The 14,978-nt window shown below is 40.9% G+C and overlaps 1 protein-coding gene across 1 annotated transcript in view; it reads left to right on the top strand.

Annotated features, from left to right (window-relative positions):
* The window catches only part of LOC126095053 (RNA-binding protein NOB1), a 65,926-nt gene extending 51,433 nt beyond the window's left edge, over window positions 1–14,493 (top strand). Inside the window, exons 6-7 of the mRNA XM_049909734.1 lie at window positions 5,322–5,457; window positions 14,255–14,493. Coding sequence (XP_049765691.1) covers window positions 5,322–5,457; window positions 14,255–14,376 — 258 coding nt within the window. The 3' untranslated portion in view covers window positions 14,377–14,493. The remainder of the gene's footprint in view (window positions 1–5,321; window positions 5,458–14,254) is intronic.
* The last annotated feature ends 485 nt before the right edge of the window (window positions 14,494–14,978 follow it).

Below are 14,978 nucleotides of genomic sequence, written 5' to 3'. Positions count from 1 at the left end.
CATAACCAGAGGCAAAGGTGAAAAGAGCAACCATGGCACAGACTGTCGCAGAGCTGTAAGAAGTTCTGTCTGCTGTTACACCAATTTTTGAAGCAGAGCTTCCATGTCACAACAAGTAAAATGTCACAGCCTAGTGTGAAAAGCAACTGCACAACAAAACATGTGAAAAACAATCCTACTTGTCACCAGTGTGTTCTGGCTACAGGAACACACAGATAATTACAAACACAACACTTCATTATTTCAAGAAGACTGCCACAGGAAAACACTTGTTGTGGAATGGTTGCACTACTAATCAGAGACACACATGGCGAATGTCAACATATGACTGAGATCGAGGTGGACCAGGTCCAACTCTATAAGCTATTGGCCAGCCGGTAGAGTGCGCATCCAAGCATGGGGGCCTCTGCTGCTGCTAGCGTCTTGTGACTTCTGTGTTGCACCCTACACCTGTCTGCCCAGATTTTGGATGTGGAATCTTATTTGGGTCACTACAAACACAACCCATCAGATACGGTGATTATTTTGTCTTCAGTTGGATTCATTGGAGATCACATCACGTTAAGAGACTTGTTACGACACCACGTTAAGAGACTTGTTACGACACAACAGGGGATTGCCTTGTCACTTCACAGTGGTACAATCGCAAGATCCACTTGAAGCCAGTCAACAGTTCCTAATGCAGTTTCCAGAATATAGAACAGAGATACACATGAGAAATTTCACAAAATGAGATAACAACTTTTCTTATTATTTCTGCTTAAGAGAGAAAATTAGACTTTAACTTTCATTTGTCTTTTAGGCTTACTCTTTTATGAACAGTTCAGAGTCTCTTTTACAATTCCCCCACCCCTCCCTCTCATCCAGCTCTCTCATTTCGTCCCCTCAGATGGTAGTGAGTTAACCCTGATGCTGCGAAAATAATATATAATGCATTTTCTACTGTTCTTTGAATTTTTGAAGTGTCAATAAAAATGAATTTTGGCATAATGTTAGGTGAATGATTCTTTTACATGCTAGAAGGAATGGTCCCTCTTTATATATATATATATATATATATATATATATATATATATATATATATATAAAAACAAAGATGATGTGACTTACCAAATGAAAGTGCTGGCAGGTCGACAGACACACAAACATACACACAAATTTCAAGCTTTCGCAACAAACTGTTGCCTCATCAGGAAAGAGGGAAGGAGAGGGAAAGACGAAAGGATGTGGGTTTTAAGGGAGAGGGTAAGGAGTCATTCCAGTCCCGGGAGCGGAAAGACTTACCTTAGGGGGAAAAAAGAAAGATGATGAGACTTACCAAACAAAAGCGCTGGCAGGTCGATAGACACACTAACAAACACACTAACAAACAAGATGTGTTTGTTAGTGTGTCTATCGACCTGCCAGCGCTTTTGTTTGGTAAGTCTCATCATCTTTCTTTTTTAAAAAAAAAATATATATATATATATATATATATAAACAAAGATGATGTGACTTACCAAATGAAAGTGCTGGCAGGTCGACAGACACACAAACGTGCACACAAAATTCAAGCTTTCGCAACAAACTGTTGCCTCATCAGGAACGAGGGAAGGAGAGGGAAAGACGAAAGGATGTGGGTTTTAAGGGAGAGGGTAAGGAGTCATTCCAGTCCCGGGAGCGGAAAGACTTACCTTGGGGGGAAAAAGGGACGGGTATACACTCGCCCGCGCGCGCGCACACACACACACACACACACACACACACACACACACACACACACACATCCATCCACACATATACAGACACAAGCAGATATGTCTGCTTGTGTCTGTATATGTGTGGATGGAGATATATGTGTGTGTGTGTGTGTGTGTGTGTGTGTGTGTGTGTGTGTGTGCGCGAGTGCATAACTGTCCTTTTTTCCCCCTAAGGTAAGTCTTTCTGCTCCCGGGATTGGAATGACTCCTTACCCTCTCCCTTAAAACCCACATCCTTTCATCTTTCCCTCTCCTTCCCTCTTTCCTGACGAAGCAACCGGGGGTTGCGAAAGCTCGAAATTTTGTGTGTGTGTTTGTGTGTTTTTTATTGTGCCTATCTACCAGCGCTTTCCCATTTGGTAAGTCATGGAATCTCTGTTTTTAATATATTTTTCCCATGTGAAAGGAAACATTCCACGTAGGAGAAATATACCTAAAAACAAAGATGATGTGACTTACCAAATGAAAGTGCTGGCAGGTCGACAGACACACAAACGAACATACACACAAAATTCAAGCTTTCGCAACCAACGGCTGCTTCGTCAGGAAAGAGGAAAGGAGAGGGAAAGACGAAAGGATGTGGGTTTTAAGGGAGAGGGTAAGGAGTCATTCCAATCCCGGGAGCAGAGAGACTTACCTTAGGGGGAAAAAAGGACGGGTATGTATACACACACACACACACACACACACACACACACACACACACAAGCAGACATATTCAAAGGCAAAGAGTTTTTTTGATGTGTAGGCGAAGGATTAGGTGGGTGAGGGCAATGTATTGTTCAGTTTGGAACTGGTGTAGGGACTGATGGAAAGAAGGGTTGCAGCCAGAGATGGGAACTTTAAGTGTGAGGCGTTTGGGGGTAATGCCAAATGTCAGACAAGCCTGAGAAAATAAAATATGGGAGCGTAATCTGGCTAGGGCGAAGGCATGTTTGCGGAGGGAATGTAAATAAAACTTAATGGGGTCGTTGTGGGGGTGTTGTGAGGGTGACATGGTATTAGAAGGTGGAAAGTGTAACATTAGGCTGAAATGAAAATAAAAATATATGGGGAGAGGTAAAGGTGAACTAGAAAGTAACTGGAGATCTGGTGCGAAAAAAGGCGAAAAAGTGTTGCTTAAAGCTGGGCTATGTTGATCCTGTGGTGAACTTGGGTTGGTAGACAACGATGTGTACAAAGGTTAGGTGGTTGTGTTGCCGCCAAAACACGTTAAAGGGTGGAGAAATTTGGGAAAATTTCGAAAAAACTGCATGTAAATGTATTAAAAGGAGTGGTTTTGTGGTGACAGATTATGAAAATGAGGCTAACAATTGTCTGACGAAGAAATAATGACGTTAAAACCTGTGGGAAGCGGCTAAAAATTATCAGTGATGTGGGGAAAAACGGAAATGGAAATATAGCGAAAGTTATTATAACTAGCCGAAATGGTTGTTTAATAGGTGAAAGGAACTGTTTGTGAACTAGAAATGGTGGATTTTATAGCAACGGTAGTGTTGAAAGTGGATAGACACACAAGCAAACACAAACATACACACACAATTCAAGCTTTCGCAACCAACGGTTGCCTCATCAGGAAAGAGGGAAGGAGAGGGAAAGACGAAAGGATTTGGGTTTTAAGGGAGAGGGTAAGGAGTCATTCCAATCCCGGGAGCGGAAAGACTTACCTTAGGGGGGAAAAAAGGATAGGTATACACTCGCGCGCACACACACACATATCCATCCGCATATACACAGACACATGTTTGTGTCTGTGTGTGTTTGTGTCTGTGTGTGTGTGTGTGTGTGTGTGTGTGTGTGTGTGTGTGTGGCGTGCGAGTGTATACCTGTCCTTTTTTCCCCCTAAGGTAAGTCTTTCCGCTCCCGGGATTGGAATGACTCCTTACCCTCTCCCTTAAAACCCAAATCCTTTCGTCTTTCCCTCTCCTTCCCTCTTTCCTGATGAGGCAACCGTTGGTTGCGAAAGCTTGAATTTTGTGTGTATGTTTGTGTTTGTTTGTGTGCCTATCGACCTGCCAGTGCTTTTGTTTGGTAAGTCTCATCATCTTTCTTTTTAGATATATTTTTCCCACGTGGAATGTTTCCCTCTAAAAGATGATGTAACTTACGAAACGAAAGCATTGGTATGTTGATAGATACGCTAACAAACACACACACAAAATTCAAGCTTTTGCAACCCGCAGTTGTTTCATCAGGAAAGAGGGAAGGAGAGGGAAAGATGAAAGGATGTGGGTATTAAGGGAGAGGGTAAGGAGTAATTCTAATCCCGGGATCAGAAAGACTTACCTTAGGGGGAAAAAGGGACAGGTATACACTCGCGCACGCGGGCGCCCACACACACACACACACACACACACACACACACACACACACACATCCATCTGCACATATACCGACACAAGCAGACATATGTAAAGGCCTGCCTACACTGTGAAGCTTTCTATGTGGGAATGACCAGCAACAAACTGTCCATTCGCATGAACGGACACAGGCAGACAGTGTTTGTTAGTAATGGGGATCACCCTGTGGCTAAACATGCCTTGGTGCATGGCCAGCACATCTTGGCACTGTGTTACACCATCCGGGTTATCTGGATACTTCCCACTAAAAAAAAGAAAGAAAAGAAAAGGGCCTTTACATATGTCTGCTTGTGTCTGTATATATATATATATATATATGTGTGTGTGTGTGTGTGTGTGTGTGTGTGTGTGTGTGTGTGCGCGCGTGCGTGCGTGAGTGTATACCTGTCCCTTTTTCCCTCTAAGGTAAGTCTTTCCGCTCCCGGGATTGGAATACCTCCTTACGCTCTCCCTTAAAACCCACATCCTTTCGTCTTTCCCTCTCCTTCCCTCTTTCCTTATGAAGCAACCGTGGGTTGCGAAAGCTTGAATTTTGTGTGTGTGTGTGTTTGTGTTTGTGAGTGTCTCTATCAACATACCAACGCTTTCATTTGGTAAGTTACATCATTTTTGTTTTTAGATATATTTTTCCCATGTGGAATGTTTCCCTGAGGGAAATACATTTCTTTTTTCCTCACATTCATTCAGTACTTCCTTATTAGTTACTGTATTGACCTATCTAATCTTCAGCATTCTATTGTAGCACCACTCTTCAAAAGCTTCTACTCTCTTCTTATTGAAGTGTTTATCGTCAACATTTCCCTTCCATACAAGGCTATTCCCCAGACTAATACCTTCAGAAAAGACTTTGTAACATTTAAAGTTATATTCAATGTTAACAGCTACTTCATTTTCAGAAATGCTCATTTAGATATTGGGAGTTTACATTCATATTCTCTCCACTTTGGCCATTGGCATTACCAATATCTAATTAACCTTACATATATATGTGGTGGTATACCTCCAGATATTGGCACAACTGCATTAACAGACCATGGTGCAATAACTTTGAGATGTGGTGTGAGGCATTGATAGTCAGTTATGTCTCTTGTTTTACCATTGTTACTTTTGAAGATATACACCTCTCTGAATTTATATCAATTGTGCAGCTCTTATTATGTGTTATTAATGCTACTTTGTTTTTAGAGATACTGAAACCACTAATTTGTATTTCCATTCACAGTTCTCAATTCCAAGGCTCAGAGGTGGAAAGCACTCAAATGATCCAATCTTATGTGAGGATCAGCCTGTTCCACATCAGCGACCATCACGTTTGGCTTGCAAGAAAAATGATCCTTTGGATCCAGATTATATTGCAGGTTTGTGAAAATCACAAGTGATGTTAATTTGGTGTTAGCTAGGGGATTGAGAAGTTTCTTTGAAAGTTGTAACATACTCTAAAATTTTCCAATTGCCTTAGATTAATCCTATGGCGCATAGTGTCCACTACAGTGGACAGCTGTTCATGATCGCTTCTTTGGCATTTTCAATCAGTCCTGAGGCTGAAAGTGAGCACAGTTCCCTGCAGTGGTCACTCCCAGCTGGTGTTGTGTCCTGCATGCATTTGCAGCCTCATGACTCAGTGAAACTGCCAGCAAATTTACCATTAAAAGTTGTCCACTGCAGTGAAATTCATGCACCCCAGGGTCAAGTGAAAGATTCAGAGCTAATACTGGAATTGACTTGTTACTGAGACCACCATGCCACCTTTTTTTTTAATCTTATTTAGCCCGATTGACTTTTTTTTGTACCGTAGCCATTTCTTTCAGCTAACCAGGGTGGCCGAGCGGTTCTAGGCGCTACAGTCTATAACAGCGCGACCGCTACAGTCGCAGGTTCAAATCCTGCCTGGGGCATGTGATGTCCTCCGGTTAGTTAGGTTTAAGTTGTTCTAAGTTCTAGGGGACTGATGACCTCAGAAGTTATGTCCCATAGTGCTCAGAGCCATTTGAACCATTTCTTTCAAAAATAAATAAATTTGAACTGGAGCAATACCAATTACTGAATAATCTTTCATTCTATTCACATTATTTATGACATATTTCTGTAGGTAATGCTTTGTCCATTCACTTAGAGTGGAATTGCTTAATAAATTGACCCGTCTAATCTTCAGCATTCTTCTGTAGCACCACCCTTCAGAAGCTTCTATTCTCTTCTTAGCTGAAGTGTTTATCATCCACATTTCCCTTCCATACAAGACTACTCTCCAGATCAATATGTTCAGAAAAGACATACAGCTGCATGTTGTACTAAAAACAAAAAATTAACTGTGTTGCATCAGTTTCCATTTTGAAAAAACGCATTTGGAAAAGTAAATGCCTTTCTCTTACATTGGAGGAGAAACAGAGTAGAACTGAACTGTTATTTCATAGCATGTAGTTTCAGCAACTCTAAGGATGACTCAGAAAAGACTCAAAATTACCTGAATAATGAAATGGACAACATTTTTGGTTATTTCTTAACTTTGTTGAGGCTCAAATTTCTGTAGGCCAGAGTTGAAATCCTGATAGATTCCATGAGTTTTTTTTTTTTAATCTGAGAGGAAAACAAAATATCTCACGTCCAACAGGATGGAGGCAACTGATTTTCCAGCTAGGAATGTGGGAGAGATGGGTGGCAGGTGCACAGGCTAGGCATGTGATGCATGGTTGACAGAGAAGAAGGTGACATGATGTTGTGGATTGTTGGGAGATGGAGAACACGGGAAGTTGAAACTATTGGGTGGAGGTTGTGGAGGCAGTGGGTTACTGGAGATAGAGGCCAGAATGATTGTGGGAGTGAAGGATGTGTTGCAAGGATAACTCTCATCTGCTTAATTCAGAGAAGCTGGTGGTAGAGGGAAGGATACAGACGGCCCAGATTGTGAAGTAGCCATTGAAATAGAGCTTGTTATGCTCAGCTGCATGTTGTACGATTGGGAGGAGGGGGCATCAGCTTTGTTCTTGGCAACAGTTTGGCAGTGGCCATTCATCCTGGTGGACAGTTGGTTGGTAGTCATACCAACATAAAAAGTTGTGCTGTGTTTGCAGCAGAGTTGGTGGCTACTTGGTGGAAGACCTGCCAAATCCACCCACCCAACAGTCCTTCTCCACTCTTTCCACAGGCTTACTCTATCTCCACAGAAGCTGGGCCACCTGTGCTGTAAACACTGCACAGCTTTTATGTCATTATGACTACAAACCAGCTGTTTACAAGAAATGACTCTGCCGAACTGTTGCCAGGAACAAAGTTAACCAACTCATGGGACTACATGAGCATAACATGTGCTGCTTCAATGGCTGCTTCACAACCCAGGCCCTCTATATCCCCCCTACCACCGGCTTCTCTGTAGTATGCAATGGGAGGTATCCTTGCAATACATCCTTCACTAATCCTGGCCTCAGTCCCTAGTAACCCACTATCCCCGTACCGTCCACTTAACTGTTTCCTCCTTCCTCCGTCTTCCACCCGTTCACAATTCATGTCCTGGCATCACCTTCAGTGTGTGCCACTTCCCACCAGCTCTGACAATTGTGTATGTGCCTAGTGCATGCACCTGCCAAACCCCTCTCTTCTATATTCCTAGCTGGCAAACTGGCTACCTCCCTTCGAGCCACTAGCCACCCACCCTTCCTCCCTCCTTCCCGTGTCCCATCTCTCTCTCTCCCCCTCTATCTACTGCACTGGACACAACCTCCTCGTAAATTTGCCAAAATGCAGCACTGGCATTATTTGTCCAGCTTGTACCATACTGGTGTGTGTGTATGGGGGGGGGGGGGGGGGGGGGATTGGTTGGTTGGTTGGTTGGTTGGTTTTCTTTGTGTATTTGTACTCTAGCTCAAAAAAGGATTATTCTGAAAGCCAACAAGTTTTCTTTGCTTTTCAATGAGTGATCCTCCTCACTCCTGAAGTATTTACAATTATTAGATTGGTTAGTTCTCATTATGAGTGTTCTTCTTAAGTAAGATTACGTGCTTTTACGTGCATACTTCATTCCACAGGCAATTACATTGACACCCAGTACTGTGATATTGACACGATTTACATCTTAATAGCAGCAGCAGAAGCAGACTTATGAAGAGGAGAGTGTCATTTCCTTTACAGTCATATCAAAGTGGTACTTCATGCCTATATTGGTTGAGCATTGGTTACCACTCAACAGCTTCTTTGTGTTAGAAGATGGAAACTGCTGACTGTCAGTTGGAGGCTATGTTTGCAGTACATATGAGTTGTTATGGCACTTCATATTGGGGGTAACAGAACTTCTTGCAGTCCTAACTCCGTGCATCACAGAAGGAAAATTTCAGTGGTAGAAAACCCTTAGGCAGTACATGTCGTGACTTCAGGGGTTTGGTGCAGATGTCATTTATGTAGTAACTGATGCCTTAATGGACTTTTATAACAGATCTTTGGGAACCTTATTGACCATTCTGAAAAATATTGAATATTTCTGTGATACTCCAGTGTATCAGAATAAATGTCCATGGAATGAAATTTGCCCCCAAGAACTCTTGTTACCTTATTGTTTTGTTGCACTGCTGTGTATTGACCATGGTTCCATAATTTGACCAGTAGTTTTGTTTTTAAGAAAATTAATTGGGACAGTACTATTGATCTCTTCATAAGAAATTTGACCCCTCTATTATTGTTGATTTCCATTTTGGAAATAGAACAACAGTGCAGTTTTCTTGTAATAAAGACATATAAAGAACACTTTAAAAATTGTAAAATTACCTAGAGATAGGAATAACTTGACATTCATACCTTCAGGAGACAAGATTCCCAATGCTGCTGATACACACAAAAGTAGAATAAACTGCACCAACTTTTAGAATTGTTAGTTCATTCCTCAGCGAGGAAAAATGTGTATGTCTGATAAAGTTGGAAAGCCGTCTGCTGTGTCCTCACTGCAGACCCCTGTCAACCTGGAGTCTGAATGATCTGCCCTTCCTTCCCAACCTTCCCTAACTGAGCCCACTTTCCTACCTGGCAAAGAAACTAACAGCTGCAGAAACTAGCATAGGTTTTCTTTCTGTTTTTGTATGTGTTTACATATACGTACATACTCCACAAGCCACCGTAGGGTGCATGGCAGAGGGTACCCTGTACCACAACTAGTTGTTTTGTTTCCTGTTCCACTTGCAGACAGACATATGTCTCCATATGAGCCCACAATATAGTAGTGATGAAGAGTAGGCTGAAGTTTAAGACATTAGTCAGGAAGAATCAGTACACAGAGAAGTGGGATACGGAAGTACTAAGGAATGACGAGATACACTTGACGTTCTCTAAGGCTATAGATACAGCAATAAGAAATAGCTCAATAAGCGATACAGTTGAAGAGGAAAGGACATCTCTCTCTAAAAAGAGCCATCACAGAAGCTGGGAAGGAAAACTTAGGTACAAAGAAGGTAACTGCAAAGAAACCATGGGTAACAGAAGAAATACTTCAATTGACTGATGAAAGGAGGAAGTACAAAAATGTTCTGGGAAACTCAGGAATACAGAAATACAAGTTGCTGAGGAATGAAATAAATAGGAAATGCAGAGAAGCTGAGATGAAATGGCTGCAGGAAAAATGTGAAGACATCGAAAATGAAATGATTGCCAGAAGGACGGACAGGAAAGTCGGAACAGCCTTCAGTGACATTAAAAGCAAGGGTGGTAACATTAAGAGTGCAATGAGAATTCCATTTTTAAATGCAGAGGAGAGAGCAGATAGGTGGAAAGAATAGATTAAAAGCCTCCACGAAGGGGAAGATTTATCTGATGTGATAGAAGAAGAAACAGGAGTTGATTTAGAATAGATAGGAGATCCAGTATTAGAATCAGAATTTAAAAGAGCTTTGGAGGACATAAGGTCAAATTAGGCAGAAGGGATAGATAACATTTCATTAGAATTTGTAAAATCATTGGGGGAAATGGCAACAAAATGACTGTTCACATTGGTGTGTAGAATGTATGAGTCTGGCGACATACCATCCGACTTTCGGAAAAGCATCATCCACACAATTCCGAAGACAGCAAGAGCTGACAAGAGCAAGAATTATCGCACAATCAGCTGAACAGCTCATGCATCCAAGTTGCTTACATGAATAATATACAGAAGAATGGAAAAGAAAACTGACGTGCTAGATGTCGATCAGTTTGGCTTCAGGAAAAGTAAAGACACTAAAGAGGCAATTCTGACATTGAGGTTAGTAATGGAAGCAAGACTAAAAAAAATCAAGACACATTAATAGGATTTGTTGACTTGGAAAAAGCACTCGACAATTTAAAATTGTGCAAGATGTTCAAAATCCTCAAAAAAAGTAGGGGTAAGCTATAGGGAGAGATGGGTCATATACAGTATGTACAACAGCCAAGAGGGAATAATAGGAGTGACGACCAAGAACAAAGTGCTCATATTAAAAAGGGTGTAAGACTAGGATGTAGCCTTTTGCCCCTACTGTTCATTCTGTATAGTGTGGAAGCAATGATTGAAATAAAAGTTCAGGAGTGGAATTAAAATTCAAGGTGAAGGGATATCAGTGATACAATTTGCTGATGACATTGCTATCCTGAGTGAAAATGAAGAAGAATTACATGACCTGCTGAATGGGATGAACAGTCTAATGAGTACATAGTATGGACTGAGTAAATTGAAGAAAGATGAAATTAATGAGAAATAGTAGAAATGAGAACAGCGAGAAACTTAACATCAGGATTGATGATTACGAAGTAGATGAAGTTAAGGAAGTCTGCTGCCAAGGCAGTAAAATAACCAATGATGGACGGAGCAAGAAGGACATCAAAAGCAGAGCAGCTATGGCAAAAAAGGCATTCCTCGCCAAAAGAAGTTTACTAATATCAAATATCAGCTTTAATTTGAGGAAGAAATTTCTGAGAATGTACGTCTCGAGTACAGCATTGTATGGTAGTGAAACATGGACTGTGGGAAAACCGGAACAGAAGAGAATCGAAGCATTTGAGATGTGGTGCTACAAGCGAATGTTGAAAATTATGTGGACTGATAGGGTAAGGAATGCAGAATCGGAGAGGAAAGGAATATGTGGAAAACACTGATAAGGAGAAGGGACAGGATGATAGGACGTCTGTTAAAGACACGAGGGAATGACTTCCATGGTACTAGAGGGAGCTGTAGAGGAAGACAGAGATTGGAATACATCCAGAAAATAATTGAGGACATAGGTTGCAAGTGCTATTCCGAGATGAAGAGGTTAGCACAGGAGAGGAATTCGTGGTAGGCCGCATCAAACCAGCCAAAAGACTGATGGAGAAAAAAAAAAACCCTAATTTCTTGTATCTTATCTTCATGGCCCCTAAACAATATGTATGTTGGTGGCAGTAGGATCGTTCTGCAGTCTGCTTCAAATGCTAATTTTCTAAACTTTCTCAGTAGTGTTCTTTGAAATGAATCTCTTCTTCCCTCCAGGGATTCCCAATTGAGCTCCCAAAGAATATCCATAACACTTGCATGCTGATCGAACCTACCAGTAACAAATCTAGCAGCTCGCCTCTGAATTGCTTCGATGTCTTCTTTCAATTCAACCTGATGCGGAGATCCCAAACACTCAAGCAGTGCTCAAGAATAGATCACACTAGTGTCCTCTATGTCGTCTCCTTTACAGATGAGCTACGCTTTCCTAAAATGCTCCCAATAAACTGAAGTTTGACCATTTGCCTTCTCTACCACAACCCTCAGATGCTCGTTCCATCATATCGCTTCACAACATTACGCCTAGATATTTACATTAAGAGCCAGCTGCCATTCATCACACCAGCTAGAAATTTTGTCTGGTCATCTTGAATCAACCTACAGTCACTTATCTTCAGTACCTTCCTGCACACCGCAGCATCACCAGTGAATTTCTGCAGATTTTTGCCCACCATGTCTGCCACATCATTTATGTACGAGGGTTGGAACTTAAATAATGGCAACTATTTATTCACAACTGATACAAAAGAGTTACATGTTTGCACCTGTCACTGTCCTTCAAAGTAGTCACCAGTGTTGTGTAAAACCTATTGCCAGCGATGTGGAAGGTGGAGTATACCATTAGCAGAGCCTGTTCTGTTGATGGTGCGAATGGAACGGTCTACTGCCTGTCAAATCTCTGGAACAGTTCTGAAGCGAATACCACGAAGTGGTTCCTTCATCTTTGAAATCAAATCAAAGTCACAAGGACTTAAGTCTAGGGAGTATGGTGGATGGTACAGTACTTCGCAGTCCCATCGGCCGAACAGAGCAGCCACAGCTTGCGCTGTATGCGCCCGTGCATTGTCCTGGAAAATTATGGGTGGGTTGCGCAGAAAGTGTCGCCGCTTCTTTCGCAAAGCTTGTGCATTGATGGTCTGCTGTGGAGGAATGTAATGCGTTAGGATAACCCCATCGCAGTTGTACATGAGAATCACCATAACTTTAGACCACTCCGTTCACACAATCAACAGAACAGGCTCTGCTAATGGTATACTACGCCTTCCACATCGCTGGCAATGGGTTCTACACAATGCTGGTGACTACTTTCAAGGACAGCAAAAGGTGGAAACATGTAATTCTTTTGTATCTGTTGTGAATAAATAGTTGCCACTATTTAAGTTCCAACCCTCGTACGTACAAAATAGCAGCAATCCTGTGACACTTCCCTTGGGCACTCCTGATGTTACTTCTGTCTCTGATGAACACTTACCAACGAGGTCTTCAAGCCAGTCATATGCCTGGGAGCCTAGTCCATATCCACTTACCTTCGTTAACAGTCTGCAGTGGCACACTGTGTCGAATGCTTTTCAAAAATCTAGAAATATGGAATCTGGCTGTTGCCCTTCATCAATAGTTTGCAGTTTCTCACATGAGAAAAGAGCAAGCTGGATTTCATACGAGTGATGCTTTCTAAAGCCGTGCTGATTTGTGGACATAAGTTTTTTAGTCTCATGGAAATTTGTTATATTCAAACTCAGAATATGCTGTAGAGTTCTGCAGCAAACTGATGTTAAGTATATTGACCTGTAATGTGGGTCTGTTCTTTTACCCGTCTTATATACAGGAATCACCTGTGCTTATTTCCAGTCACTTGGCACTTTGCACTGGTCAAGAGAGTGTGATAAATGCCAGCCTAGTAAGGGGCCAGTGGTATAGAGTATTCTTTGTAATATCGAACTGGGATTCTGTCTGGACCTGCGACTTATTTGTTTCCATCTCTTTCAGTTGTTTCTCTACATCAGGGACGCTTATTACTATGTCATCCATATGGGGCTCTGTACAGTGGTCAAACAATGGTACATTTGTGTGGTTCTCCTGTATGAATGATTTCTTATATATGGAATTTAAAACTTTGGCCTTCCTTTTGCTATCTTCTGCTGCCAAACCAGACTGGTCAACAAGAGACTAGATGGAAGACTTAGACCCCCTTAGCGATTTTACACAGGACTAGAATTTTTCGAGTTCGCCACCAGATCTTTGGCCAAGGTATGATGATAGTACCTCTATGTGCATCTTGTGAAGATATTTCCACAGATGCGCGAGTCTCTACCAATGTTTGACTATCATAATTTGTGCGTCCTCTTTTGAACCGAGCCTTTGTCTTCTCACTTGGCCTCTGTTGACAGTACTTGAAATTCTCTGGAAATTTGCCACGTCCTCTTTGGAATGGAGAGTGCAACAGCCTTTACCTCCTCAGTTAGCCTCCGTTGGCAGTACTTGAAATTATCCGGAAGATGAGTGACGATTAGCTATACTGTCTAATTGTAATTTTAAAGGCATGTAAAAGGCAGAAATAGTGTGTTGTGTCATACAGTTGCTCTACTTTTATTTTAATCCTTGTCATATCAAGCTCTTCCCAGAGACTAACATAGCAGTTTTAGAAAATGTGTTCTATCAAAATGGCACAACAATAACATTTGTTTTTAAAAGAATCATTATTTCAGCAACTGTAATATCAATAATCAAACTTTCTTACCTAAGATTGTGAATATCACACTTGAGAAATGTTAATTCCGCAGTTCCTGTCTTGACCATCTCATGTGTGAGCAAATGCTTCAGAGTTGTACAAATGAAATAGTATTTTGGCTAACATTCATTTCTTCAAATATTACATTTGTGCGTTTTCTCATATAAACTAATTATATTTTATTTTTCAGGCTATTCACCTTTTGTTATGCGTGACATAACTTCCAAATCAGCTGTGCTAGGAATCAGAAATGGGAATTTAAAGAATTACTTCAGAAGGAGTGAAGTTAACAAACCAAAACGAAGGAAATAGTGATTTCTAACTTGCATTGTGTTTCTTGTTTCATTTCTAAATATGTGTTACTTACTCAGTTTGGCTGAGCACTCAGTGTATAAACTGTTTTTGTTTATTAAAAACAACAGGAATAATTGTCAGTGTATCTCTTGAATTTAAATTCGTGTCGTTTGGTGATATGCAACCATGATGAATAATATTAAGATATATAATTTATATATGTGTGTATATGAAATGTACGTGCGATAATATCACCAAACATAAAATTTTCATCAGGTGATTAACCATGTAAACATGTTTGAAACTGTCTTTTACAAATGTCCAGATAACATTTCAGTAAGCCATTCAGTAATTCAAAATTTGATTACTATGCATTATACTCTGTTAAGAACTTAACAAAGACAGCATGTTACATTTTATCTACAGAAAAAATCAGGGTCATGGGATGATAAGAAATGTTGTATTTCTTTATTTTGCCTGTCAAGATACGGGCTTTCAGTACCTCTTCTATATTGAGCAGATGTTTTGAGAGATACTTTTTACAGTTAACACTCCACTTTGCATAGGAAATGAGTGACTGTACTGATACTGATGTTTATAACAATAATAATAATAATAAT

The sequence above is a fragment of the Schistocerca cancellata genome, chromosome 8 (assembly GCF_023864275.1).
Source record: "Schistocerca cancellata isolate TAMUIC-IGC-003103 chromosome 8, iqSchCanc2.1, whole genome shotgun sequence".
NCBI lineage: Eukaryota > Metazoa > Arthropoda > Insecta > Orthoptera > Acrididae > Schistocerca > Schistocerca cancellata.
Note: the sequence above shows the minus strand (reverse complement) of the source record. Positions and strands in the feature narration are given on the sequence as shown.